At 51.3% G+C, this 27,866-nt stretch overlaps 2 protein-coding genes across 2 annotated transcripts; one reads left to right on the plus strand and one right to left on the minus strand.

Moving 5' to 3' along the window:
- The first annotated feature begins 106 nt into the window (after nucleotides 1-106).
- Nucleotides 107-11,868, plus strand: PCYOX1L (prenylcysteine oxidase 1 like). Its single transcript, XM_008954459.4, has 6 exons — nucleotides 107-376; nucleotides 4,857-5,063; nucleotides 6,256-6,430; nucleotides 8,162-8,373; nucleotides 9,579-9,719; nucleotides 10,212-11,868. The coding sequence occupies exons 1-6, from the start codon at nucleotides 286-288 to the stop codon at nucleotides 10,871-10,873; spliced, it is 1,488 nt and encodes a 495-aa protein (XP_008952707.2). The 5' UTR covers nucleotides 107-285; the 3' UTR covers nucleotides 10,874-11,868.
- Nucleotides 11,869-15,867: 3,999 nt separating this feature from the next.
- On the minus strand, nucleotides 15,868-19,198 carry IL17B (interleukin 17B). The gene is made up of 2 exons (XM_003829044.5): nucleotides 18,833-19,198; nucleotides 15,868-16,818 (listed from the first exon to the last, which is right to left on the minus strand). The coding sequence occupies exons 1-2, from the start codon at nucleotides 18,985-18,987 to the stop codon at nucleotides 16,587-16,589; spliced, it is 387 nt and encodes a 128-aa protein (XP_003829092.2). The 5' UTR covers nucleotides 18,988-19,198; the 3' UTR covers nucleotides 15,868-16,586.
- Between the last annotated feature and the right edge of the window lie 8,668 nt (nucleotides 19,199-27,866).

Consider the following 27,866-nt stretch of genomic DNA (forward strand, 5'->3'; position numbering starts at 1 on the left):
GGACCCGAGGCGGGCACACCTGCGCCGGGCAAGAATGAACCCAGCCAATGAGGAGCCCGCATGCAGGGGGCGGAACGGGGAAGCTGCCAATGAGAGAGCCTACCCCGAGAGAGATGGAGCTAATGAGGGCCTCGTGCTGGAGAGGGACGGCGGCTCGGCCAATGCGGAGCTGGGTCTGGCGCGGCAGGAAGGCGGGACTGCCAGTGGGGCGCCGGGGCGGGGCGGAGAGCCGAGCGCCAACCCGCTAGCGCCTGAACCCGGCGTGCTGCCCGCTCGCCGCCCGCCATGGCCCGCGCAGCCCCGCTGCTCGCCGCGTTGACCGCGCTCCTCGCCGCCGCCGCCGCTGCTGGCGGAGATGCCCCGCCGGGCAAAATCGGTGCGGGAAGGACGCGGTGGGGTTCCCAGCTGGGGAGGGCCGGCGGGTAAAGGGTTCTCAGTTCTCAGCTAGGTGGGGTATAGGAGGGCGGCTGGGTGAGGGAGGGGTCCTCGGAAAAGGAGCTGGGTGGAGGAGAGGCGCCGAAGGGGACGCGGCAGGGAAGGTCCTGATGGGGCCGGGGCATGGCATGTGAAGAGGGCCACCTAGGACGGAAAAGAGGCCTGGGCAGGACTGGCCGCGGATCTCACCGGGATGTCCAGGGTCGCTGAGCATCTGCCATGGTCCTGGCTGTTGGCTAGGCGCCCGGGTGACAGAGGACAGAGAGGCTGGGCGATGGCATTCCCAGAGGTTGGTTGAGGGCTCTCTGTGTAGCAGACGTGGTGCTGTAGTTCCTGCTGGGGGTACAGCCCTCACAGTACAGGGAAGTCCGTGCTGAGCTGAGGAAGTACGGTGCATGCAGAGGAGGGGCGCTTCACCCTGTCTTTGCGGCCCTGGGAGGGCTTCCTGGAAGTAACATCTAAGCCAAACCACCCCCAGGTCGATAGGAGACAGTCCTGGCAGAGACAGAACACTAGGTCTGCTGGAGATTTGCTGACAGAACGGGGAACTTTTAACAACAGTCTTTTTGTTTATTGTGTGTGTGGTTTCCCCAATACTTTATTTTGAAAATGTTCAGATGTACAGCAAGAATTTTATAGTGGTCATCTGTATACCCACCACCTACATTCTGCCATTAACTGCTGCTATACTTGCTGTGTCACATAACTATCACGCACTGTTCTAGACATCCACGAATCCAGCCTACATTTTGATGCAACTCCAAATAAATTGCAGACATCAGGACACCTCACTAAATACTTCATCGTGCATATCATTGACTAGAGTGTCATATGTGTTTACAGTTGCTTTTTTTTTTCCTCCCTCAACAACTGTCATTTTAACTACATGACTCGTGAAGATTTTCAAGTCCCTCACACGTGATATTCCCACAGGCAGAGATCCTGGGCTTCGGGGTGGGAGGACAAAGACCCTATTCCGCTAGGCCACTCTCCATGCACCCCAGTTGGCAGGAGTGCCTGGAACATCTGATAGAAGCATCACAAACTTACAGGGTCCAGTGCAGTGCTAAAGCTTCTTGTGTAGCAGAACCACAGCCCAGGCCATACAGGGTTAAGAAGACTGAAGCATGCCAGAAACCAGTTTGAGACTGAGAGTTTAGTGCTTGCCAAGAAAAGAGAATCCTGAGGCTAGAGTAGCCAGAGAAGCCCTCATGGAGAAGGTGGAGTTTGAGCCAGGCTTTGAAGGATGTGGAAGAGTTAGGCAGGCAGTATCCATGAGTGACCATGTGTTCTCTCTGTGTCCTTAGATCGTTTGAATACAGTGTGGCTAGGAGTAAGCAGAGTGTGCTGTGGGAATATGCAGGGCACTCCCCGTTTTCTTAGGAACAGGCAACAGGACAGGACATTTCTCACCATTGGGGAAGGAGCAGGACCTCCACCCAGCAGAATTGCTGCATTGTGGCAACATGGAGCTCTCTGCCTCCTTCCTCCCAGCTGGCCCTTCTGGCCCCATCCAAGAGTCATCCAGAGCAGGACACTTGGCAATGCCTCACTGCCCTTCAGCTTTCTAGATTTTCCTCAGCCCTCTGACAGGAGCCTCTGTTCATCCTTGGTGGTTTGGACTCTACCCACAACAAGAATGCGGATTCCTGTTAGGATGGCTTAATGCTTGTGCTTCTGCAGGACCAAATCTGAGAACCCCCAAGTGGCATCAGGACCCTCTAAACCCACCCATATAGTTCCATATGCTGCCCTTCTCATGCTGGTCTCTTTGCAGAGTGTGCGTGTCCTCTCACTGACAAAGCTGATTGTCCTCCAGCATCTTGCATGAAATCTTATTTCCCCAAGAAGTCTGTGTCCCCACACCCTCTGGGGCAGAATTCACTGCTTCCCCTTCAGGATGTCCTGGAACCCTGTTGCACTTCATCATGGGTTGTCGTTGCTAATTGCGCAGGAGTCTGTCTGCCCGTTCCATGCTGGGGTCCTGGGGGACAGAAGCCTGTTTGATTTTTCGTTGTGCCCCAGGACATCTTACTGTAAATTAGAGAATTGGTGTCAGTTGTGTTAAATGAGCTGGTTCACAATGAAGTGGTGTCTTCTGCTTCCTGATCTTGGGCAGCTTCTAGGCCTTAATATCAATTTCTCTGGAAAAATGGGTAATTTGGGACTCTTTGCACATGGAGGGGATGGGAGCACAGTGGTTAAAATAAAATCCAAAGCTGTCTTGGAAGTGGCTTTGTAAGTACTGAGAGAGGAAGTGGTTTATTCTTTCAACACAGAAAAAATACTTCATGAACTCTACTGTCCACCAGGATCTGGGGACATAGTGACCATGCACTCTCTCTCTGTCCTTAAATAACTTGACTACAGTACGGCTAAGCAGAGTGTGCTGTGGGAATATGCAGGAGGAACACCTGACTCACCTCAGGTGGGTCAGTCAAGCCAAGTTATAGGTGACATCTGAGGGCTGTTGAAGCCAGTGAGACACAGGGTGATGGCACTCCTATCAAAGGGAACAGCTCGGGCAAAGGCCCAGGCATGAGAGAACAAAGCTATGTGCCCACAATAAGAGAAGCCGAGACAGACAAGAAGGTGGCATCTTGGGAGGGTAAAGCAGGAAATGGAATAAGTAAGCAGAGGCCAGATCATAGAGAACCTGGTGCCGTCTGAGGATTGCCTGTGACTTCTGGCAGGAACTGGTACTCTGTGGGTCCAAATGGGTCCAGTAAGGACAAATTACACCAGATTTATTTAATTTTCTTTTTGGGTAAGGCCTCTGGACTGTCTGATGAGAAGAGAGTGGTGTTTCAGATACATGGTGAGCAAAAATTATAGGTAGGGTGGTAGTCCAGTTCAGTAGCTTCATAGCTGGTTTATAGTTCTCTCACTGGACTGTTTAATGATTAGTGTCAGGCGAGGCACAGTGGCTAATGCCTGTAATTCCAGCACTTGGGGAGGCCAAGGCAGGAGGATCACTTGAGCTCAGGAGTTCAAGACCAGCCTGGGCAACATGGTGAAACCTCATCTCTACGAAAAATATGTCGGGCATGGTGGCATGTGCCTGTAGTCTTAGCTACTTGGGAGCCTGGGAGGTTTGCAGTGAGCCAATATCATGCCATTGCACTCCAGCCTGGGCAACAGAGCCAGATCCTGTTTGAAAAAAAACTGATTGATGTCTGTCCAGGCAGTGGTTTCCTAGCAGCACCTCCAAGCCCTGTCCCAGGAAACATTCTTATCAGTGACTTCGATGAGAATAGTGATGGCATGTAAACCAAGTTTACAAATAACAGGAAGGCAGGAGGTACAGTAAAGACAGTGTATGATAAGACCCAAAAAAGCTGAAACTTTGTAACAAGATTTCAAACTGGAATATAGTGTCCTGTAGGGTAATGAACAATCCATCACAGAGTACATTCCAGTCTCTTTTTTTTGAGATGGAGTTTTGCTCTTGTTTCCCAGGCTGGAGTGCAATGGCACGATCTCAGCTCACCACAACCTCCGCCTCCCAGGTTCAAGCGATTCTCCTGCCTCAGCCTCCTGAGTAGCTGGGATTGCAGGCATGCGCCACCACACCCAGCTAATTTTGTATTTTTAGTAGAGACAGGGTTTCACCATGTTGGTCAGGCTGGTCTCGAACTCCTGACTTCAGGTGATCTGCCCCCCGCAGGCCTCCCAAAGTGTTGTGATTACAGGCGTGAGCCACCGCGCCTGGCAGATACATTCCAGTCTTGACAAACACAGACATAAGGATGATTTAGGTGTCCGATAGTAGGTTGGACTAGACCAGGAGTTGGCATACTTTTTCTGTAAATGGCCAGAGAGTAAATATTTTAGGCTTTTCAGGCCATGCAGTCTCTGTTGCAGCTACTCAACTCTGCCTAAAATGAAAACAGTCATAGACAATAATTGAAAGAAAGAGCATCATGGCTGTGTTTCAATAAAACTCTAGTTTGCAAAAACAGGCATCTTTCTGGATTTGGCCTGCAGGCTGTAGTTTGCCAATCCCTGGATTAAGGCCTGGTTTCCAAACACTGATCACTGAACAGAACTGGTCAGTAACTTTTAACAATTCATAGGGAAATAAGAAAATTAGAAGCAAGGTAGTGAATTTTATATAAAACTAAATTTATTCTCTTTAATTGGTCATCCTGACTTTCAGTATTCTTTGCTGGTCTTTTGCTGCAAAATACCTTTTTCTTTATGAAACGAAGGTATAGTAGGCAGCAGTTTGCAGGTTTGCCTTTGCTTATTAATAGCTCTACTGACAACTCAGTCTGCAGATTTCCTTTTGGAAATGTTATAAGCCTAGGAAATTTAAGCACCTGGGAACTACCAGCGCAGGAGGATACAAAGTGTGAACTGCAGCCTCTCACTCTCATGTTCTGTCTCTCTTCTTCCCTACCTCCCGGGCCTGCTGACAGCGGTGGTTGGGGCTGGGATTGGGGGCTCTGCTGTGGCCCATTTTCTCCAGCAGCACTTTGGACCTCGGGTGCAGATCGACGTGTACGAGAAGGGAACCGTGGGTGGCCGCTTGGCCACCATCTCAGTCAACAAGCAGCACTACGAGAGCGGGGCTGCCTCCTTCCACTCCCTGAGCCTGCACATGCAGGACTTCGTCAAGCTGCTGGGTGAGTGGTCGGTCCTGGGGCTCCAGTGCCCAGCGCCCTGGGGCTAGTGACAGCACTGGGCCCTTCTCAGACTTCCCAGACCATCAAGGCCAGAAGGTCATGTGGCCCAATCTCATTTTACAGATGGAGCAACAGAGACAAAAGAGGGGAAGGAACTTGCCTGAGGTTACACAGTGAGTTAGTTGCAGAGCCGGGATTAGAACTCAGGTTTGACTCCTAGGCCAGTTTCTTTCCTTTTCAATTTGCTGCCTCTAAATAATCGTGATTATATCACCTTCCACATGCTGGTGCTTGCCAGGCACCTTCTGGGTGGTATGTAGGCATTACCTCAGCTCCCCTCTACCAACCTGCAAGATGAGTGTTATATCTCCTCTTAAGGCAACTGAGGCTCAGAAAATGTATAGATTTAAGCTAAAGCCATTACAGCGAGAGGTGGGATTCAAACCTAGCAGCATCTGTCCAATACACGTTCTGTTTGATGCAGAAACTCTGCTTCTCAGAAGTGATGCTACAGGTGGTCTTACAGATGTGCAAAGTAGCATAGATACCAAGTTATTCATTACAGCATTGTTTGTAATAGCAAAAGGCTGAAAGTATCCTAGCTGCCTATCCACTAGGACCTGGGGTTAAACAAATTATTGTATAACTACACAATAGGCTGTTCAGCAGTCAGAATGGGGAAGTCTTTATGCCCAGATACAGGGCAATCTCCAAGATACAGTGTATTGTTAAAGTGGAGAGCAGTGTGTGTAGTATGTGGGGGTGGGGAAGGAACAAGTCATAGCAGCTCTGTCTGTGTTTAGGAGTCCACTGCTCTGTCAAGTTGCAGAGTGCAGGATGGCTGTAAGGAGCTAGGATAACTTCCAAGTGATCTCAGTGCCCAAGGCCACCATCTCCAAACAAGCCCAGTGGCTGTCACCCCCTGGACATTCTGGGATAAAATCTGAATTTCCCTCACTTGTGGATCCTCCTGGGGAAAAAAAATGTAAAATGTTACATTATTTTCATTTTCATTTTTTTATTGACTAGGTAGTCCACACATTTTCCCAGTGCATCTGTTTACTGTTTATTAACAAGCAGCACAAATGAACAAACCATAGCATTTGTGTTTCCTTTAATGGACCAGTCCATTTGCATCAAGAGGGCCCCAAGTCTTGGAGGGGACCTGAGGGGCTCCTCTTTGTCTCTGCAGGGCTGAGGCACCGGCGCGAGGTGGTGGGCAGGAGCGCCATCTTCGGCGGGGAGCACTTCGTGCTGGAGGAGACTGACTGGTACCTGCTGAACCTCTTCCGCCTCTGGTGGCACTATGGCATCAGCTTCCTGAGGCTGCAGATGTGGGTGGAGGAGGTCATGGAGAAGTTCATGAGGTAGGGCTGGCAGAGCTGTGGGGATGGCGTTCCAGGGGAACCGAGAAGAGGTGGGGGAGGAACCAGCTTGACTGTACTTTGTGAAAAAGGAAAAGGTCCTTGCTGAATTGAGCCAGCACAATTCAGTGCAGGCTCAGAGCAAGCCCCTGGCATGAGGAATGGCCGTATTTGGTCCAGTAATGGTCTCCCTAGTATTGTCACATTGACTCTCATTTTCTTACCCTCTACTACACTGATACTAATAAAAGCATGGGTTGCAAACTCAGTCGCTTAACAAGGGCTGAACTGGGATGTGAGTCAGTGAATCAGCAGGTGGAAGAGAGCAGAACAAGGCCCCCTCTGAAGGAGGCAGCCAGCCCTCCACCGCAGCCATCTGCAGCCAGCCGTGTACAATGCCCACCTCATGTGGCTAGATCTACTCACTTTTCAGAAGAAGCTAGAAATCCAGAGTCGTGTGTGAAATCTTTTCAGTTTTTCAACATTTGCAACCAATTCATCTTGTAAGCCAAATGAAACACTTCTGCAGGGCAGATGCAGCCTGTGGACCACTCATTTGCAAACTTTGTTATCCTCATTTTTCCATCTAGAATAAACACCTTTCTTCACCACTCCTCCTATCCTTGGGCTCCAGCCCCCTCCCCATCACCTTTTGTCCCAGATATGGAGGGCAAGTGGTCTGTTCCCGCCCTGTTCACCAAGCTGTCACTCCACCTTTCCCCAAAGTCCCTCCTGAAGGTGCTCCCTGCTTCCAGCCTAAGGCGCAGGGGCTGCTCCCCGGACCCCATCACTGTCTGCCTCCCTTCAGTGTCACTCAAGTGTGGCCTGTGCCCTCCTGCCCTGGTTCCTGGCACTTCTCCACTCCCTTCCCATTCTATAACTCTGCTGTTCATAGCACTTCTTCCTTATATTCTCCAGATGTCACCCAAAGCTTATTTCCTTACCTCTCTTTCTGATATTTTTCTCCCTTATCAATTATATCCAGACCAATAATGTTGACTTCTATGTTTTATGGGAAATGACTTCTCCCTCTCAGCCCTAGTTTCCTCTTCACTTCCAGACCCACATTTCAACTTTCTGGACACCTCTATCTCGTGTCCTATTGATAACCAAACTCAACATGTTTACAAAAGAAGCCCTAGAATGGGCAACATTTCAAAGGCCAGCCAGTCAGGAAATCCATCGATGGTTCCAATCCATGCTAGTGAGGTTGCATGAGTGATAGAGCGACAGGACATGAGCCTGGGGGTGAGTGGGAGCCCTGTCAGATGAAGCCAGAGGAGAGGACAGGCTGGACTGGCAGAGAAGGTGACAGTATCAGCATGAAGTTGCAGTGTGTCATCAGGTCCTAGAAGCTGTGGCAGAGCTGACACTGTTGGAGAAGGAGATGTGTCAGCAGGGGTGGGCCATAGCCCCAGCTGGGTGAAGAAAGGGTTATGAACTATGACCTCAGGCAGGGAGTGGCTCAGAGCAGTGATACAGTTGTTACTCAGCACAGCCGTGATGTGAAGCCAGGCCTAGAAGGATTCCATACCTTCACACTCCCTTTAGGTGGGACAGGCCCGCCACAGTCAGAGAACAGGTGCCGGGGAACATAACCAGCCTCTTCTCCCACCACTCCATGTAGAGGAAGTGATGGGTTCCTGGTGGGCCTCCCAGGCACTATAACCCAGGGGCAGGTGGTCAGGCAAAAAGCCTTCCTGCACAAGGACTCCAGCTCTATGTGTCTTCTAGGATCTATAAGTACCAGGCCCACGGCTATGCCTTCTCGGGTGTGGAGGAGCTGCTCTACTCACTGGGGGAGTCCACCTTTGTTAACATGACCCAGCACTCTGTGGCTGAGTCCCTGCTGCAGGTGGGCGTCACGCAGCGCTTTATTGATGATGTCGTTTCTGCTGTCCTGCGGGCCAGCTATGGCCAGTCAGCAGCGATGCCCGCCTTTGCAGGTAAGCGTCCAACCCTTGGCCTGCCCACCTGCCCCTCCTCCACCCAAGGTGCTCAGAATGGGCTGGGGGTCCCCATAATAACCTCACTTTTATCCAGCTCATTACAGTCACATAGGCACTCTGCTGCCCCATCCTGCCTGATTCTGGGACTGGCCATGAGTTGGCAGGAGATAGTATCACCCCACTTCACAGACAGTGAAAGCAAGGCTCAGATCACAGGTCCAGTGTGTTTCTACCACTCCCAATTGCTTCATAATCCCTTGCATGTGTGTAAATGTTAGAGCTGAGATAATGCTCTGCTCTCTACACTTTGGTTTCAAGAACTGCCCTGTTGAGGCCTTTGAGCCACTGTGAGAGCACCTCCTCTTCCCAGCTCTTCACGGGGGTGGCTGGGCCTGTGTGTAGCTCACTGTCTGCTAGCACAGACCACAGGAGTGGAGAATGTAGGCTTCACAAGAGCAGGAATCCTTGTCTATTGTTCCCTGATACATTGCAAACACAGAACAGTGCCTAAGTCATACTAGGCACTCGGTATATTTTTGTTAAATAAATGAATGCAAAGGTTTACAATAACAAGCACCTCCCTCGTACCCTCGATACTGTTCATCTGGCTCTGCACATGCTGGCTCCTTCGCAGCCTTCAGGCCCTGCCTCAGTGTCGCCTTAGTGTTCCCTGCTCACTCTTTCAGTATCTTGTGTGTCTCCTTCATAGCATTTTTGTGTAGAGATATATAGAATTCACATACCATATAATTCGCCCATTTAAATTGCACAATTCAGTGGTTTTTAGCACATTTGGAGTTCTGAAACCATCACCACAATCAATTTTAGGACATTTTTATCACCCCAGAAAGAAACCCCTTGCCCTTTAGCCCTCACCTCCCCAACACCCCCCAGCCTCCCAGCCCTGGGCAGCTACAGATCTGCTTTCTGTTTCTGTGGATTTGCCTAGTCTGGGCATTCTGCATAAATAGACCTCACAATATGTGGTCTCTGGGAGCTGGCTCTTTCGTTGAGCACAGTGTCTCTCCCCCATAGCATTGTGCACTTTGTTGTACTTACTTGTATGTTTGCCATCTCCCCATGCCCATGGTTGGGAGAGTTTTGCTCTGGCAGGGAGGCCCAGTCGAATAGTACTGGACTCCCCAGCCCTCCTGCCCCACGGCCCTGACAACCTATCAGCACCCACTTCCCGCTTTGCCCAGGAGCCATGTCACTAGCCGGGGCCCAAGGCAGCCTGTGGTCTGTGGAAGGAGGCAATAAGCTGGTTTGTTCCGGTTTGCTGAAGCTCACCAAGGCCAATGTGATCCATGCCACAGTGACCTCTGTGACCCTGCACAGCACAGGTGAGTAGACAGGGCGGGAGTGGGCAGGCATGCCATTCCCAGCCAGTGGACAGACACTTCTGCCTCCTTTGTACCTCAGCCCTGGTCTGTGATCCCCCTGGGGAGTATTTCCGAAAAAGCATTGAGAAGCCCCAACCCTGCCAGGTGACACTAGAGGGTGCTGTTTCCCCAATTCAGATGTCAGCCAGAAAGCTGAGACTTCCATCGACCCAGCCTTTTTCTGTTGACCGATGAGGACTTTGAATGACATCCTTGCCCACGCTCCCCCAACTGGCCAGCGGCGGAAGCAGAGCAGAAACTGAGTCTCCTGACTCCATGCCCCTTGCTTCATCTGCAGCCGCATCAGCATGGAGAGGCCAGGACCCACCATTTAGACAGCCCTGCTGCACCCTGAGCACCAGGGTCTCGTTGTACCTCAATGCTGGACCCCAGTAGGGAGTTCAGTGGGTAGAAGCCAAGGGAAAGTTGACTTTTGTGCTCTTTTCTTTCCAGAGGGGAAAGCCCTGTACCAGGTGGCGTATGAGAATGAGGTAGGCAACAGCTCTGACTTCTATGACATCGTGGTCATCGCCACCCCCCTGCACCTGGACAACAGCAGCAGCAACTTAACCTTTGCAGGCTTCCACCCGCCCATTGATGACGTGCAGGGCTCTTTCCAGCCCACCGTCGTCTCCTTGGTCCACGGCTACCTCAACTCGTCCTACTTCGGTTTCCCAGACCCTAAGCTTTTCCCCTTTGCCAACATCCTTACCACAGATTTCCCCAGCTTCTTCTGCACTCTGGACAACATCTGCCCTGTCAACATCTCTGCCAGCTTCCGGCGAAAGCAGCCCCAGGAGGCAGCTGTTTGGCGAGTCCAGTCCCCCAAGCCCCTCTTTCGGACCCAGCTAAAGACCCTGTTCCGTTCCTATTACTCAGTGCAGACAGCTGAGTGGCAGGCCCATCCCCTCTATGGCTCCCGCCCCACGCTCCCGAGGTTTGCACTCCATGACCAGCTCTTCTACCTCAATGCCCTGGAGTGGGCAGCCAGCTCCGTGGAGGTGATGGCCGTGGCTGCCAAGAATGTGGCCTTGCTGGCTTACAACCGCTGGTACCAGGACCTAGACAAGATTGATCAAAAAGATTTGATGCACAAGGTCAAGACTGAACTGTGAGGACTCTAGGGAGAGCCTGGGAACTTTCATCCCCCACTGAAGATGGATCATCCCACAGCAGCCCAGGACTGAATAAGCCATGCTCGCCCACCAGGCTTCTTTCTGACCCCTCATGTATCAAGCATCTCCAGGTGACCTACTGTCTGCCTATATTAAGGGTCCACATGGCGGCTGCTGCTTTTTTTTAAGGGGGAAAGTAAGAAAAGAGAAGGAAATCCAAGCCAGTATATTTGTTTTATTTATTTTTTTTAAGAAGAAAAAAGTTCATCTTCACAAGGTGCTTCAGACTTGGTTTCTTAGCTAGAAACCAGAAGACTAAGGGAGGGAATATAAGGCAGAGAACTATGAGTCTTATTTTATTACTGTTTTTCACTACCTACTCCCACAATGGACAATCAATTGAGGCAACCTACAAGAAAACATTTACAACCAGATGGTTACAAATAAAGTAGAAGGGAAGATCAGAAAACCTAAGAAATGATCATAGCTCCTGGTTACTGTGGACTTGATAGATTTGAGGTACCTAGTTCAGAACTCCCTAGTCACCATCTCCAAGCCTGTCAACATCACTGCATATTGGAGATGACTGTGGTAGGACCCAAGGAAGAGATGTGTGCCTGAACAGTCGTCACCATATCTCCAAGCTTCCTGGCAACCAGTGGGAAAAGAAACATGCGAGGCTGTAGGAAGAGGGAAGCTTTTCCTTGGCACCTAGAGGAATTAGCCATTCTCTTCCTTATGCAAAGATTGAGGAATGCAACAATATAAAGAAGAGAAGTCCCCAGATGGTAGAGAGCAGTCATATCTTACCCCTAGATGTTCATCCCAGCAGAAGAAAGAAGAAGGTGTTGGGGTAGGATTCTTCAGAGGTTAGCCTGGTACTTTCTCATCAGACACTAGCTTGAAGTAAGAGGAGAATTATGCTTTTCTTTGGTTTTTCTACAAACCCTTAAAAATCACTTGTTTTAAAAAGAAAGTAAAAGCCCTTTTCATTCCTTTTGGACCTGTTCTTTTCTGTAATGGAAGAACTAAGTCTTAGGTTCCCGGGGAACAACCACTACATTAGTATCTTCTGAGGAAGGGGAGGGAGCCTTGAGAAAGATGCAGATGCCGAAGCCCTACCAGCCTTGCTAAATCAGGCTTTAGGGAAAGGGCCTGGGTGCCCAGAGTAACAACACTGCCAAATGCATGGGCAAAATACCCTTCCAGTTGGTGGAGGCCCAAACTGGCTCTGAGGTGGTTTTTACTGTGCCAGGGTGATGGTAATGGCAGTGAAAGAAAGTACAAGTAGCATGCACTTACAGATAACTATAGAAATTATGAAACTGACACATCAGTAAGAAGGCTTTTTTTTTTTTTTTTAAGAGTTTCATTCTTGTTGCCCAGGCCATAGTGCAATGGTGTGATCTTGGCTCACTGCAGTCTTCGCCTCCTGGGTTCAAGCAATTCTTGTGCCTCAGCCTCCCAAGTAGCTGGGATTACAGGCACCTGCCACCTTGCCTGGCTAGTTTTTTGTATTTTTTGTAGAGATGGGGTTTCGCCATGTTGGCTGGGCTGGTCTCAAACTCCTAGCCCAGGTGGTCCACCCGCCTTGGCCTCCCAAAGTGCTGGGATTATAGATGTGAGCCACCACCCCCAGCCAAGTAAGAAGGCTTTTGATGAAGTGGTAGAAAACCAAATTCAAATTGACTTAAGCAATAAAAAGTTTTTATTAGTTATCATGGCTTTAAAGTCCAGGCATAGAGCACTGTGCAGTCTTACAGTTCCATGATTTCTCTCATAGTCAAAGATGGCTGCCAACAGCTCCCAGGAAGAGAAGGTCTTCTCTCATAAGCACTGAACCAAATTTTGGACTCTGGGCCAGTTGGACCACCCCTGAACCAATTCCTGTGGTCAAGGGAATGCCACATGCGGATTGGCTTGGGATTCAGATACGAGACTAGTAACCATGATGCAGGCAGGGAGGGTGTGAGATTAAGCTGATTGGCTTAAAGCAGTCAGGTCCTATCCCTGGAGCAGAAGTGGTCTCATCCAAACTTCAAGGTCAAAGGGGGAAAGGGTATTGGAGAGAGAGCCACAATGTCAGCCACATGCAAATGGGGCTCTCAAGTCCAGTGAACTCGAAGTATGTAATGGCATCTTTTCATGGTCTGTTTGAAATGAAGATGGCATGCGCTGTCATGGTGTAATTAATAATTGGTATTGGCCCAGCACTGGACAATACAAAACTTATCCCTGATAACCACCCCTCCCTTGCATCCCTACAGAGAATTTGTGCACAGAAGACACAAACCAAGGCAGTTACATTTGATCCTCAGTCCTTGTCTGGGCTTTGGCTCCATGCCCAAGCATGACTGCATTGGAACTGGCTATGTCCTTCAGAAACCTTCTTTACCTGGGTAGGCCCAAACAGCTCAGAACTAAAGCCAGCCAAAATGCCCACAATCCCTGCCTCCCCAAGCCCAAACCTGATTCCTTGGAGGCAGGGAGGAAAGGACAGATTCCAGAAATAAGAACCAACAGGACGCCTTTGCCCCAGGGCTCACCCCAACCTTCTCAGGCCTGGACAGAAACCCCCAGCAGTTCACGGAGCCCTGGAAGAAGAGAGCATTTGCAAAGACAGCCAGACAAAACAGGTAAAGGGCCACACATCCTCAGTCCTGGATGCAGTGTAGTAGACGTTTAATACCCTTCATGGGAACTCTGCCTCCTGGAGCAGGTGACCCAAACAAAATTTCAGGACTTTGGGGGATAAGGGGCAGCTGTAGAGGGTAGAATGGGGGTTGGTGATTGGCAGTGGGGGACCTGGGAGGTTGATAAGGAATTCTTTGTTCTGACCCACCTATGAAGGCATAATAGAGGGAGGCAGGAGGCAGATCTTGGGCTCCCCCTAGAGGCGTCTGTGCACTCATTCACCAAACACGGCGCCCCTATCCGCTCTGGACACTGCCAGGTGCTGGAGGTGCAGTGCTGAGCAAGGGATGAAGCCCCTGTCTCATGGAGTGCAAGCTTCTCGCTAGAGGAGGCAAACATGAAACACACTTAGACTCAGACCAAAGGAAGTTCCAGGGTGCTGTGTAGAGCCAGCTCTCCAAAGGACCTGAGCTCCCTGCTGCTGCCTTTAAACTGGGAGCCTGGGAAGAGCCAGCTGGGACTCGGAGCTACGCCAGTGGTCAGCCCAGCCACCAAGGCCAAGCTTCTAAGTCACAGAATGGTAAGCCTGGAAAAGACCCTAGAGGCCCCCAAATCCCATTTGTTCGTTTCACGGATGAGGAATCTAAAGCCCAAAAAGAGGAAAAGGCATCATCCGTATGAGACTAGCTGGTGTTTATGGAGCATCTGGGGGCTCCTGATGCTTGGGTAGAAGTAAGACACCCCCCTCCTACCACAATGAGGGGTTTCCCCACCAGCCCCTATGCCCCAGAGCACCTAGGGTCTCCCAGGACTACAAGCAACCCTCTTGCAGCTCAATTCTTCCCACACCCTCACCCCACAGAAAAGGCTTGGAAGCTGTGGGCCCTTCATGTGGGGCTGAAGTCTTAAGACCTGGAGAGCAGCCCCAAGGGTGGAGGAGCGGCTGCTGAAGGGATCAGCATGCGCTGGCACAGGAAGTCTGTTTTCCATGTGTCTGGAACCCAGCCGAATCTTCCTGGGGTAATTTTAACCAGTATCCACTCTAGAACAATACCAAAAAAGGTAAGTTACTTACCACCCCAGGCAGGCACATACCTAATCACTGGCCTTTCATGAATTAGACCCTTAAGACATTCAGAGCTAAAGCTGCTTTAAGCACTAAAGTTAGAGCAGCCAAGCCACATATTCCTGTCCTGGGCGGTTGGCCCTTTTATTAAAGTTAACTCTAAAGTGCTAGCTATTCTTACCCTCAGAATATAGTCTTAGCCCCTCAGCTGTCTTGTGGGAGGGAAGGTATTTTTAGACCCTAGAACAGCTGATTTGGGATGTGCTGCAGGGGTTAGAGGGCCCAGGGGGAGGATTGAATTGCTAGGGGACAAAAGGGGAAGTGGGGAGTTGCATCCAGGGGACTCTTGCATCAAGAGTCAGCATGGGCTTTAGGATATATTAGTCCACACTGCTGTTTTTGGCTTTTTTTTTTTTTTTTTTTTTGACAGTCTCACTCTGTCACCTAGGGTGGAGTGCAGTGGCACAGTCATGGCTAACTGCAGCCTTAACCTCCCTAGGCTCAAGTGATCCTTCCACCTCAGCCTCTCTAACACCTGGGATTACAGGTGCATGCCACCATGCTGGGCTATTTTTTGTATTTTTTTTTTTTGTAGAGATGAGGTTTTGCCATGTTTCTCAGCCTGGTCTCAAATTCCTGAGGCTCAAGAAATCCGCCTGCCTCAGCTTCCCGAAGTGCTGGTATTACAGGAGTAAGCCAACACACTGCCATTTTTGATCAACAAAGTATCTTAATATAAGCCAGTGGTTCTCAAAGTGCAGAGCCCAGACCAGCAGCACCAGCATCACCTGGGAACAACTGTTTATATATTAGAAATGCAAGAAAAACACTGCAAAAAAATGCAAAGTATCAGCCTCCACCTGAATCAGAACCTCTAGATGTGGGGCCCCGCAAGCTGTTTTAACAATCCCTCCAGGAGATTCTGATGCTCACTAAAGTTTGAGAATCACTGATATCAGCAAACCATCTAATAAGATCCCCTTTTGGACAGGGCTGGAAGAAAGAATGATCTACATTGACACTTCTCAACTTATGAGTGTCTGTTCAAAACCAGGAATCCTCAGCTCAGAAAAAGTGCATACATAAAAATTTCAGGGATGCACTATCCCAGGTTAAAAGCACCTGCTCTTTGGCAACCTGGAGGCCTTTCTTTGGGTCTAAGTCTGATCTGCAGAGAATCTCAGAGCTGAAAAAGACTTTTTAGATCATCTACTCCAACCAGAGCAGGGGTCTGCTCCATAATACCTTTGAGAAGCCTGGTGTTAACACTTTCAGAGATGGGGAGCTCCCCGCCTCAAAAGAGCTTGTTTCCAGTGACCCTTAAGTGGGTAGAGTTAACTCTTGTTAACTCCTATATTGGTTTATAGCAACCAAGCTACATTAACATGGCTGAAATATAGACTTATAAACCCAGATTAAAGGAAACACATGGGCCGGGTGTAGTGGCTCACACCTGTAATCCCAACACTGTGGGAGGCCAAGGTGGGCAGAAGTCTGATCTGCAGAGAGGCCCAGGAGTTGAAGATCAGCCTGGGCAACATGGTGAAACCCCATATCTACAAAAAATACAAAAATTAGCTTGGTGTAGTGGCACACACCTGTAGTCCCAGCTACTTGAGTGGCTGAGGTGGGAGTATCACTTGAGCCTGGGGAGGCTGATGCTGCAGTAAGCTGTGACTGGGCGACTTCCGCCCTGGGCGACAGAGTGAGACCCTGTCTCAAATAAAGGAAACACATAATGGCCCTAGGTGGTAGAGGTGAACACATTATTTTCTAATAGGCCACCTCAGTATTGGAGAACTCAGAGTGATGAAAAATCATCCTTTATATTAATCTGAAATCTACCTCCCAGGAACCTCCTACCCTGACCGTGGTTTTGACTTCGAAGCCACAAAAAGCAAACCCAAAGTCTTGCTTTCAAAAGTCAGTGTTTACTTTTCATAGGCCTTTCTTGGCACAAAGGTGCAAGGAGGATGGTCTTGGGCTGCTGGCCTGGCTTCTGGGCCAGGTGATTCAGAAGATGCAGGTGCAGCCCACAGCGATGGTCTCCATGACTGCGCGCTGGCGGCAAGGCCCTGTGCGGGGCGGTGGCGGGCAGAGGCGGCGGCGCACAGGAACCTGGCTGAACACCGGCACGCTCACCATGCTGCGGTCCTCCTGCATGGTGAAGGGGTTCACACAGCCCAGACACAGGCACCGTGCCTCCGGCAGGTCCACAGGGATACGGCTGGGGTCGTGGTTGATGCTGCAGGGAGCGGAAGAAAGAGCAGAGCGGAAGGTGATCAGGAAAGGGCCAGTCAGCACCCATACTCCACACCCCTGCCTTTCCTAATCAGAGTTTTAATTTCCACAGCAAGACTGTGTTGGGCTGGAGGAAAGGCAGTAATCAACTCCATGTTCCACGTGAGGAAACTGAAGATCATGGAAGGCAAGTCGAGAGCCCCAAGGTTATCCAGCTTCAAGGTCACCAGTCACCCAGCTTCCTTCTTTCGTGCAGCCAGATGCCCATCCCAGTACTAGGTTGCGCTGTGGGGATTGTGGAGTAGCTTAAGGCCTCCCTCTGCCTGCCCCATCCCCACTGTGTTTATATTGTTGGGAAACTTAATCCACGGAAATAAAGTGTGGATTATTTTTATTGATGCCTAATTTCCACTGGCAAAGAAGTCAGGAGGTCTGGGTTCTATTCTGACTTAATCTCCATTCATTCAACACTTACATGCTCACCACATGAGCAGTTCTGTCCTAGATTTTAGGTATTCATTGATGAACAAAGCAGACAAGTTCCCTCCTGGTGCTCTCAGGGAGCCTTGCATACAGAGACTTGCTTTGTGACCTCTCCTTTTCTGCACCTCGGTTTCCCCATCTGCTAAATACGGGACAAGGAAGTGGGTGAACTGGACCTGTGGACATGTAGAATTAGCATCACCTTATGCTTGGGAGCTTGCTAGAAATGCAGAACCTCCTAAATCTGAAGCTGTATTTTTATCAGATCCCTGAGTGATTCATTGGCACAATCAGATGTGAAAAGCTCCGTTCTGGAGGATCTTTACCGACCCTTCCAATGGTCACATTCTGGAGCTGCACTGTCCAATGCAGTAGCCACTAGCTTCATGTGTCAAATTAATCAGGCTGAGCATGGTGGCTTTACGCCTGTAATCTCAGCACTTTGCGAGGCCAAGGCAGGTGGATTGCTTGAGCTTAGGAGTGTGAGACCAGCCTGGGCAACATAGTGAGATCCTGTCTCTACAAAAAATAAAAAAAAATCAGCCAGGTATGCCTGTGGTCCCAGCTACTTGGGAGGCTGAGGTGGAAAGATTGCTTGAGCCCAGGAGGCAGAGGCTGCAGTGAGCCGAGACCATGCCACTGTACTCCAGCCTGGGTAACAGAGTGAGACCCTGTCTCAAACAAAAAATAAAAAAATTAATCAAAGTTCATCCCTCAGTCACAGTAGCCACATGTCAAGTGCTCAGTAGCTGCATGAGGCTAGTGGCTACCATACTGGACTTTACATCATCACAGAAAGTTCTGGTGAACAGTGCTATTCTAGAGTCTCAGGGTATATGTCATGTGGCTGAAAAATCTCTGGCCTGGGTTTGTGAGTGAGGACCTCAGGGTCAGCCCTTTCCTTCATCTTTGGTCCTTACTATGGGTCAGGCACTGAGCAAGGAAGCAGAGCTACAACCAAGAGAGGACGCTGCTGCCATCATTATCCAGGGCAATGGGTCTTGATTCCCAAATCGCAGCCTGCTGTGCGCCCTGATCACGTGGAGCTATAGGAAATAGCACTTCCTGGGCCTCACCGCTGGAGGTTTGGATTGGGCATGGGAATCCCTAGGTGATTCTGATGCCGGCACTGGGAAGGCCCAGGTCCAGCATAAGAGACAGACTGGAACACCGCCTGGAAGCACCACACCTGAGAAGGGCGTCTGAGGCCCACAGAGCAGAGGAAGTGACATGTGGGGAAAGCCTTGCAGGCACTTCCACGGAGACTTGAAGAACAATAAGGGCAGTGCTCTGCATGGATATCTCACTTAACAAGACTCTGAAGTACTACTATTGCCTCCATTTACATTGAGGAAACTGAGGCCCAGAAAGGCTAATCCATTTGCCCAAAGCCTCACAGGCAAGTAAGAGGCAGAGCTAGGGTTCGAACCCAAGCACCCAGACCTCTGAATCTGAGATCTTAACCATTACAATGACTGGGGCACAGGAAAGGTCCCCACCCCCCAAAGACAGCTTGCCACCACTGCCCAGCCTACCTGTAGCCCCAGGGAGACAGGCTCCTCTTGTTGGACATCCACAGCTGCAAGTTGACCTCACACTTTCTCTGGGCCAGCTCTGAGCTGTTCCTCAGCTGGGCCACCATCTCCTCGATGTTCCTCTCATACTCCTCCATGCGGGCATACGGTTTCATCCGTGACACCAGGTCCAGTGGCACCTGGTGAGGGCCAGGGGCCAGGGGCCCAGGCCGCCCTTGCCCCTTCCTCTTGCTTTTGGGGCTCCTGGGCTGGCCCAGCCCCAGGAAGATGGAAATGGTAAGAAGAAACAGCTGGGGAGGAAAGCCACAGGTCAAAGGTGGGAGAGCCAAGTCTCTTTCTGGGCCAAGACTTGGGGTCCATGGTCCTTTCCCATTACTCTTAGGGGTCTCTCAGGCTCAGGTCTGACTCTGCCCACCATCCCCCAGCTCTCCCTCCTCAAATTACCCCGTTTCCTCTCTCTTGTGTGTTCCAACCTCTGGTCTTCTCTCAGTCTTACTCTCAGCATGCTCCTTCCTGCCACAGGGACTTTGCACAGCCTCTGCCTGCAGCATTCTGCCTCTTCACCTCCTGGACACCTTCCCACCCCTCGTGTCAGCTTTAGCATCGCTTTCTTAGGGATGCCTCTGGACTTTCTTGGGCTCTCATAACCCACACACCTCTTGCATGACTTCAATCTTAAAGTTTGTGTATACAATTCTTTTATGTCTGCCCCCAACTCAGCATGGACTCCGTGGGGGTACGTGTCAGTTTCCACACACTGTCATATCTCCCGTGTCTGCGCGATGCATTCAGTGAACACTCACTGAGTAAATGAATGGCTGTCCCCATCGCTGCCCTTCTGTCATTTATGTCTAAGAAGGAAGACAGTGAACAAGAAGACAAACACCCAAGTGTCCCTAGCGACAAGTCCAGGATGGGCCCATTCAGGGTGTGGCTGGAGAAGAGTGGGGCCTCCTGCTTAGCTGTGCTGGGACAATGGCCTGGGAAACTTTTCTGGGGAAGGGACATGTCAGGTGAGGCATGGCAGGCATGGGCTGAGGGAGTTGAAGTCTTGCAGGTGTGGGAGGGGTGGGTTGGGGGAAGATGAGAGAGGAGGTTTGAACTGGTTAAGAACTTTGCTGCGGCCGGGCATGGTGGCTCACACCTGTAATGCCAGCAGTTTGGGAGGCCGAGGCGGGCAGATCACAAAGTCAGGAGATCGAGACCATCCTGGCTAACACTGTGAAATCCCATCTCTACTAAAAATACAAAAAAATTAGCCGGGTGTGGTGGCGGGTGCCTGTAGTCCTAGCTACTTGGGAGGCTGAGGCAGGAGAATGGCCTGAACCCGGGAGGCGGAGCTTGCAGTGAGCCGAGATCACACCACTGCACTCCAGCCTGGGCGACAGAGCGAGACTCCTCTCAAAAAAAAGAAAAAAGAACTTTGCTGAATCGAATGGAATGTTGATTAAGAGTGGGTGGGAGGAAGAGGGGATGAGATGAAGCTGGGGAGATGGGCAAGTTGTGGGCTAAGGATGTCCTATCCGCCTGCACTGCCCTTCTCCCCTGAGCCTTCCCTCTTCCAGCCATCCCCCAAGCCCTCCTCACACACACACACCCTCGCCCATTGCCATCCACTTCTCCCTCCCAGCACCAGAGTATCAGGAAAGCCTTTGGCTCACAAGGAAGAGGACTCAGGCCCGGCAGAAGCCAGACTCCCCAGGAATCCAGAGAGAAGGGACAGTGCCTGCGTGTGAGGCAGAGCTCCCAGGATGGAGGCACCTCTGACTCCTCTTAAATTGAGATAGGCTCCATATGTTCCCTGTATGCCTCACCTCACAGCCCCACAGCCCCATGGCCCATGCCTGCTTTATCCAGGATACCCAGCAAGTCTTGACCCTAGGAAACAAGTTTCAGCAGAGCCCCTCTTGGCAGAGGTATTTGCTGGCACAAAATCTGCAACAGAGATTCAAGTTGCTAAATTCTTCCTTTTTGGTCCTAGATTCTAGTGCAGAAAAAATGTCTCCCTAACAATAGGCTCTCTCTTTAGAGTTTCTCACAGGGCATTCTTAAACTCTGGCTCTCCACTCGGAGAAACGTAGAATAGAATCAAAGTCCCCCTCCCTCACTCTCCAGATGGGACACTGAGAAACAGAAGGACTTGCCCAAGGTCACACAGCCAGGACCTCAGAAGCCGGGTCTCTGGAAAAACCCCGATAACTGAGTTTGCCGGGATCTCCCCAGACGCCTCTGGTCTGAAAAGGCTTCAGTGTGCCCCGGCTGAGCTCCGTTCAGGAGCCTGCACTGCTGGCCATGGCTACAGTGACCAGTCTCTGTTTCTTTCTAGTCCTGGGGGAGAAGACAGAGAAGTCGCCTCTGCAGATTCCAAACCAAACAGAGGCAGCCATTAATCAATAGGAAAGAAAAACTGACATATTTGGGCTCTTAAAAAGGGGTGGGGGTGCGGCAGGGAAGCGCCACGTACCAGGTTGTGAGGCCAGTCCATTCCGCCAAGCTGCAAGGTCAGCCTGCAGCTGCTGCCCGCCTGGAACCCCAGATGCCGCCGAGAGAATGGCAGCAACAGGATGGAGCGAAGCAATTATAGCTCAACTGGGGGCTGCTGGGGGAGTGAGTGGGTGGGCTCGTCATCAGCTGGGAGCCTTGGGCCCCCGGCTGGCTGAGCCTAGCGCAGTGGCAGGCGGTGAGGGGCGTGGGGGCAGGCCAGGAGCCGGGCTGAGGTGCCCAGGGGCTGTTGACCGAGGGACAATGCCCTGTGTGTCTGGTGGGGCTCTGGCCGGTGGCACCTCCGCCTGTGGCCTGCGGCCGGCCGCCCAGCCAGCACCCACAGGGCCAGCTAAGACAATCAGCTTCGTTTGCTTAGGGGATGGCAAGGGGTTGAGGGTGGAGGAGGGATGGGCCGTTGGTTGGTCAGGAGAGCAAATGTTCTCAAATTGTGCTGGCCAGGAGTGGGACACAGGCCCCATCTCCCAGGGAAACAGCCTCAGGAACTCCAGCCTCTGCCGGCCTCAGGTGAGTTCAGCAGCCCTAGGAGACCAAAGCCCCACCCTTCTAGATCACAGTCAAGGAAACTGAGGCTGGAGCCAGAAAGGGACTTGTCACTATTAACAGTGAGTTAGAGGTGTCAGAGCTGCTATTCTCACCCTGTCCCCATCCAGGGCTCTATCCACCACCCCATGTTGTTTTTCTTGGGAGACTTTCCGCACAATTTCAGCCTGCTGTGAACATATTTCTGAAGCTGTATGCCCTCACTCTGGCCAAGTTTCAGATCCATGAGGACTTACGGCTGATTGTCCTGGCCTTCCTGACACAGCACTCTCCCTCCTGGGGTGGTCTCCGCTCTCAGAGACTGTGTGGCTGCATGTGAGCTTTACTGTCAGCCTCAGTTCCCTCCTCCGTAAAATGGTGGGTGTATCCAGAAGTAGACGGTGGCCTGGCCCATTCCCTCCTGAAATCTTTCTGAGCCTCAGTTCCCACATCTCTAGAATGGGAAGAATCATGGCACCCTCTTAAAACTGCTATAAGGAATAAAGGAAATCACCTATGTTAAATAGCTGGCAACAGTACCTGGCACATAGTAAGTGCTCAATAAACACTTAGCTATTTATTATAGAGATTATTATAAAATAATTGTATAATGATTATTATAAACATTAGTTGTTCTAATTAGCATTAGAGGTAGCATGGTTCTCATTTCTCTACTGACTCTCCCTTCAACCCCCTCAGGCCCACCCTCCTGGCTGCTGAGAGAGGTCTAGGCCTCCAAGATTCAGGCCACAAGTTTGTGAGGTCGGATGACCTCAGGGTCCAAAGGTCCTGGAATCACACGCTCAACTGACCACCTCCTCTGGCCAATGTCTCTCACCTCAGGTGAACAGCCCAGCCCAATGTGAGCGGGCACATCCACCCAGGGAGGCAGGAATGGCGGGAGGGAATGTGAGGAGGACAGAGGAGGGGCATTGTGAACAGATACTGAGGACGGCCCTGTCGTGCTGAGGGCCGGTCTTGGCCATTTACAGGAATCGTCCGAGGGGAAGAAGGCAGGGTGAGAGGCGCTCCTGAATGTCACAAGATTAATCTGTCCGGGGCAGGCTTCCACAGCATAACTGAGATGCTGGCTGGGGCTCGAGCATGAGAGATGCCACCATATTTGGTCAAATACTAGACAGGGCTCTATTCTACCGTTGGAAACTCCGGAGGGAGGGGTACTCTGAAAATACCTCCTCAGGCAACAAGGGCCCCGCCCCCACCGCAGGCTGTCCCAGCCCCAGCCCCACTGGCCGGGCGGCCTGGCTGTGTTCTGTGCTGGCTCTCTGCACACACTCTGCTGCTGCTAGCAGTGGGGTCCCACAGACATGCAACTGGGGTGACCCTCCCATATCCACAGAACAGTGGCAAACTAAAAGATGGATACTGGGGTATGGGGGACCCCTGAAACCAACACATTCTCCTTACCTGCTGGAAATACGCACCCCTCACTTCTGCCTCCCCAAGCCGGGACTGACTTGTCAGCTTCCCCTGCTCCAGCTGCAGTGCTTGCTACTTTAGATTTCAGGGTCCCAGCCCCAGAGATGCTGAAGTAGCAGCGCGAAAATCTGCATCTTAGCACGAGGCCAGTTTGGGAGCTGCACGGGTCCTCACCCATCATCTGGCCCCCTCCTCCCACCCATTTTACTACAAGGAGACTTGGATAAGGGAGGGTCCTACCCCAGCTCACACAGTGTGTTTGTGCCAGAGCTGGGACAGAACTCCGTCTCCTAAGTCATTCATTGTTCTTCCCTCAGACTTTATACAAACAGCTCTGGGCCAGGCTGGGCCTCCTTGCTGGTCTGGTGGAGACCAAAGAGGCAGGCCAGTCCTTGTGGGGGCCCCAGATCCTTCACAGTGGGGAGGGGAGCTTTGGGGTCCCCTGGCAGGTGCTGTGAGGAGTCAGGCATGGGCCCAGCAACAGTCATTGGGTTTCCCATTCCTGGACCATCTCAGACCAGGAGGGAGACCCCTTCTTCCAGTCTTGGTTTCTAGAAACCCCTGGAGGGTCATCTGTCCTTTTTGATGTCCTGAGTGTGAACCCAGGCAGGTTTGTGGGACCCAGCCCCAGGACTCAGTGCCAGGCCTGAGAGGGAGGTGCAGGAACTGGGCTTCCAGGGCTCCCACCCCACGAGCGAGGCTGGGGTCCTTGGGTCTTAACACGCAGAGGGTGGTCAGCATGCGTGAATGAAGGACTGGGCAGATGAGCTACAGGGGAAGGGGCAGTGGGTGGCCGCGGTCTCGCTCAGAGCCCTCTGCGGCAGGCCCCGCCAGGAGCAGTGCTGCACTCACCAGCAGATGGCGCCACTAGAAAGCCAGCCAACCCTGAAAAATGTACCGACCCTGAGGGAACTTGCACTCTGCCACCTCTTTCTCCAAGAGCGGCCCGGGACTGAGAATGAGGGGATGGGGCGAGTGGGTGGGGCCCTGCGCCTGTGCCTGGCTTCCAGAGTGACCCTATTGTTGATGAGGACCAGAGCCTAGGAGACATCAGAGCCGGCCAGGAATGACACAGCCGGTGTCGGGGTCACCGGTTCCAGGGGTCGGGTGAGGGCTTCTGTCTGCTGAGTGAGTGATTGCCTTTACTTTAAGCACCTGCTGTGTGCCAGGCCTCAGGCATTTGGCACCTGGACACCTTAATTCACAGAAAATAACAGTAACAATAATAGCTGCTGCTTAATATCCACTTACTGACTGCCAGGCCATAAGCTAAACACTTCATGAAATCCTCCAAATAACACTGGGTGAGGTCCTAGTTTTATTCTGGATTACAGATGGGGAAACTGAGGCTCAGCGTGGTTAACCACTTGCCCAAAGTCACAGAAGATTCACAGCAAGTTTGTCTGACTCCTGCACACACTGCTCCCTGCGGTGGAGTAAGGAGAAGGGCAGCAGCCAGGGGTGGAGGGGGAATGTCCAGTTGGTCAGCTGGTCATTGAGCACGGTCTGTGATGGCCTCAGCCTTGACCCATGGCCTCAAACAACCTGAACCCGGTAGGTTCGGGTGCTCACTAAACCCACGCCCAAGCCCAAGTCATCAAGGGGATCCGAGAGCTCCCAGGGTGCTCGTGGGGCACCCAACAGCATTCCTGGTATGTGAACTAAAATATTGATACATTGAATCAAACTGACTATAATACAGGGAGGCCATGCTGGGACAGAGGAGGAGGCCAGAGCAGAGGGACCTGGAGAAGGAAGTGCAGCCGGGAGGGCAGAGGTCAGCCTCCACAGATGGGCTGGCCTGAGTTTCAGCCCTGCCCCTGCCCCTTCACTGCTGTGTCATCTTGGGAATGTTAATTGACTTCTCTGAGCCTTAGTTTCTTCTGCAAAGTGAAGATAATAATAACTTGGCTCTCAGTGGATTGTTGTGAGGATCAAATGAGATAGTGCACGTTAAAGCGCTTAGCACAGTCCCTGGCAAAAGTAAGTACCCCATTAATGGTAGTTGCAACTGTCATTCCTACAGTTAAAATGAGTTTTGAGTTGGGCCTTCAAGAATGCTTCTAGTATGTTCCTGGGTAGGAAGGGCATTACGAAGTGGGGACAAGGCTAGAACCAGCAGAAGAATGCAAAGGTGCCTATTTCCAGCGGGCCCACCCTAGAGCGTTGGCAAGGCCAGGGGGACCTGAAGGATTTGGTCTAAGAACTTGCCCAAGTGGACCCAGTAAGGTCAGGGAAGGCGGGAAGAGGCTAGCCGGCGCCTTTGCTGGCTGCGACCAGGAGGGTGCAGCCCCCTAGGGAGGTCCTGGCTCTCCTGCCATGCTGCCCTCCCCTCCCTCCCTGGTAGGAGTCCTTCTCCCAGGCCCATATTTGCACAAATGCTTGCCTTGCTGCTCACTCCAGAGCCCCAGCCAAGAGGTGCTATTTTAAGATCCCTGGACGGGAACATTGTTGGTGGGAACAGCCCCAGCCAGCAAGCTCCCAGTTCTCAAAAAAGGGAAAGGCCTGGGTGAATGGGCGGCCTCTGGGGTGTGCAGAGGGGCTGCCACGTCGACATGACCCTCTGCCCAGGCCAGGTGCCAGTGTCTCCTCCCCACAGGGGCAAGTCAAAGAAATGTGAGTTGGGGTAGGACTCCAAGAGGTGGTCTTGTTCACTGGAGACTGGGTCGCCTAGGCCTCTCTTCTGCAGAGCATCCAGACTTGAATACAGCAAGTTTGTGTTTCTGGGTTGCAAATTGACTCTACACTGTACCAAGTCTCTTGTTAGCACTCACCACCCACAGGCCATCAGAGGTAGGGGATACCTCATCCAGCCCTTAGCAAAGCAGGAACGCTTTCTAAGTGCCTTTGCTGGGTACCATCTCTCTAGGAATATCATTTCTTTCTGAGGATGCACAGTCCATTTTTTAAAACTCTGGTTGTTGAAAATAATTATAATTTGAAAAGCTTTCTTTTTTATTTTGCAGAAGCCCTCCTTGTGTGGGGAAAACACGGCAGACTTCAGGCAATGGTGGTTGGACATTTGCCCTGCCCCTTATTATATGGTCCTGTCCACCCCCCTCACTTCAGTGGGCCTCCATTTCCTCACAGGGTTGTTAAAATGCATTAATCATTAAAATTATTGTTTGCCTGGCACATAATGGTACTTAATATTTGGCAAGTTCGGGCTGATATTTTGTAATTTGGTTTGGTTTTATATGTGCCTGAGTTTGATGTATAGTGTGTTTGTGGGTGTATGTGCTATTTTTGCTTTTTGATTACGAAGAGCCAGTATAGATTAATATTTAAAGCACAGATGATGAACCAGAGTGCTCTGAACCTCATCCCTGCTATGTAGCAGCTAAGTCACCTTGGGCAAGTGACCTAACCTCCCTGAGCCTATGTCCTTGAAAGGGAGGTGGGGGGTTAACAAGATTATATGTGGCAAGTGCCTGGCACAGGGAATGGCCCTGCTATTATTTTGTTGTATGCATTGTCCTTAGTTCTTCCCAATCAGGTGGCACAGAGCAATTCTAGTCAGCTCAATTCTAGCACTTTCTAACTGCCAGAGAGTCCCAGAAATAAAATGGACTGCCCTGGAAAAGAGTGATCTCTCTATCAGCAGAGAGCAGAACATAGCCAGGAGATTCTAGAAGGGGAAGGAGTGGCCCAGGTGTGTGTTGCGGGGTGGAGGGGTTGTTGAGCTTTTTTTTTTTTTTTGAGATGGAGTCTCGCTCTGTAGCCCAGGTTGGAGTGCAGTGGCATGATCTCAGCTCACTGCAGCCTCCGCCTCCCAGGTCCCTGTTAAGCAATTCTCCTGCCTTAACCTCCCAAGTAGCTAGGATTACAGGCATGCGCCACCATGCCCAGCTAATTTTTGTATTTTTAGTAGAAACGGGGTTTCACCATGTTGGACAGGCTGGTCTTAAATTCCTGACCTCGAGTTCGACACCAGCCTGGCCAACATGGAGAAACTCCATCTCTACTAAAAATACAAAATTAGCCGGACGTGGTGGTGCATGCCTGTAATCCCAGCTACTCAGGAGGCTGAGGCAGGAGAATCGCTTGAACCTGGGAGGCAGAGGTTGCAGTGAGCCAAGATCGTGCCATTGCACTCTAGCCTGGGCAACAAGAATGAAACTCCGTCTCAGAAAAAACAAAAAAAAATCCTGACCTCATGATCCGCCTCGGCCTCCCAAAGTGCTGGCATTACAGGCATGAGCCACCGTACGCGGCCAGTTTTTGAGCTTTTAAAGTTCCCTTCTAGCCTTGAGAGGTCCAGATCTGATGTCCAAGGCCTCAGGCCCCCATGTGGGGCTGTCAGGCCTGCTGTAACTCACCCAGACCTGGGACAGGAAGGAGTGCAAGAGAGCCTGTGGGGGACGTGGAATAAACAGCCTGTCTCCAGGGCAGATAGAGGCGCCAGGCCCCCTGCCCACTGGAGTGTCCTCCCCTCAGTCCCGGGGGATGTTTATCCTCTGCTCAGAGTTTACAGGACGTCTGGATTCACAAGATCTGGAATTCTGACTTTTCCCCCAAAGCTGTCAGCGTCTCCTCTGGCTGGGTGGGTCTGGGTCTGTTGTGGGTGGAA

This window comes from Pan paniscus, chromosome 4 (assembly GCF_029289425.2).
Source record: "Pan paniscus chromosome 4, NHGRI_mPanPan1-v2.0_pri, whole genome shotgun sequence".
Taxonomy (NCBI): Eukaryota; Metazoa; Chordata; class Mammalia; order Primates; family Hominidae; genus Pan; species Pan paniscus.

Excerpts from the sequence above, each read along its gene's own strand:
- IL17B (XM_003829044.5), bottom strand. The coding sequence starts at position 18,987 with ATGAAACCGTATGCCCGCATGGAGGAGTATGAGAGGAACATCGAGGAG. Across the intron at positions 16,819-18,832 it reads CTGTCTCCCTGGGGCTACAG|CATCAACCACGACCCCAGCC; the intron begins GTAGGCTGGGCA and ends CGCTCCCTGCAG.
- PCYOX1L (XM_008954459.4), top strand. The coding sequence starts at position 286 with ATGGCCCGCGCAGCCCCGCTGCTCGCCGCGTTGACCGCGCTCCTCGCC. Across the intron at positions 377-4,856 it reads TGCCCCGCCGGGCAAAATCG|CGGTGGTTGGGGCTGGGATT; the intron begins GTGCGGGAAGGA and ends GCCTGCTGACAG. Across the intron at positions 5,064-6,255 it reads GGACTTCGTCAAGCTGCTGG|GGCTGAGGCACCGGCGCGAG; the intron begins GTGAGTGGTCGG and ends TTGTCTCTGCAG.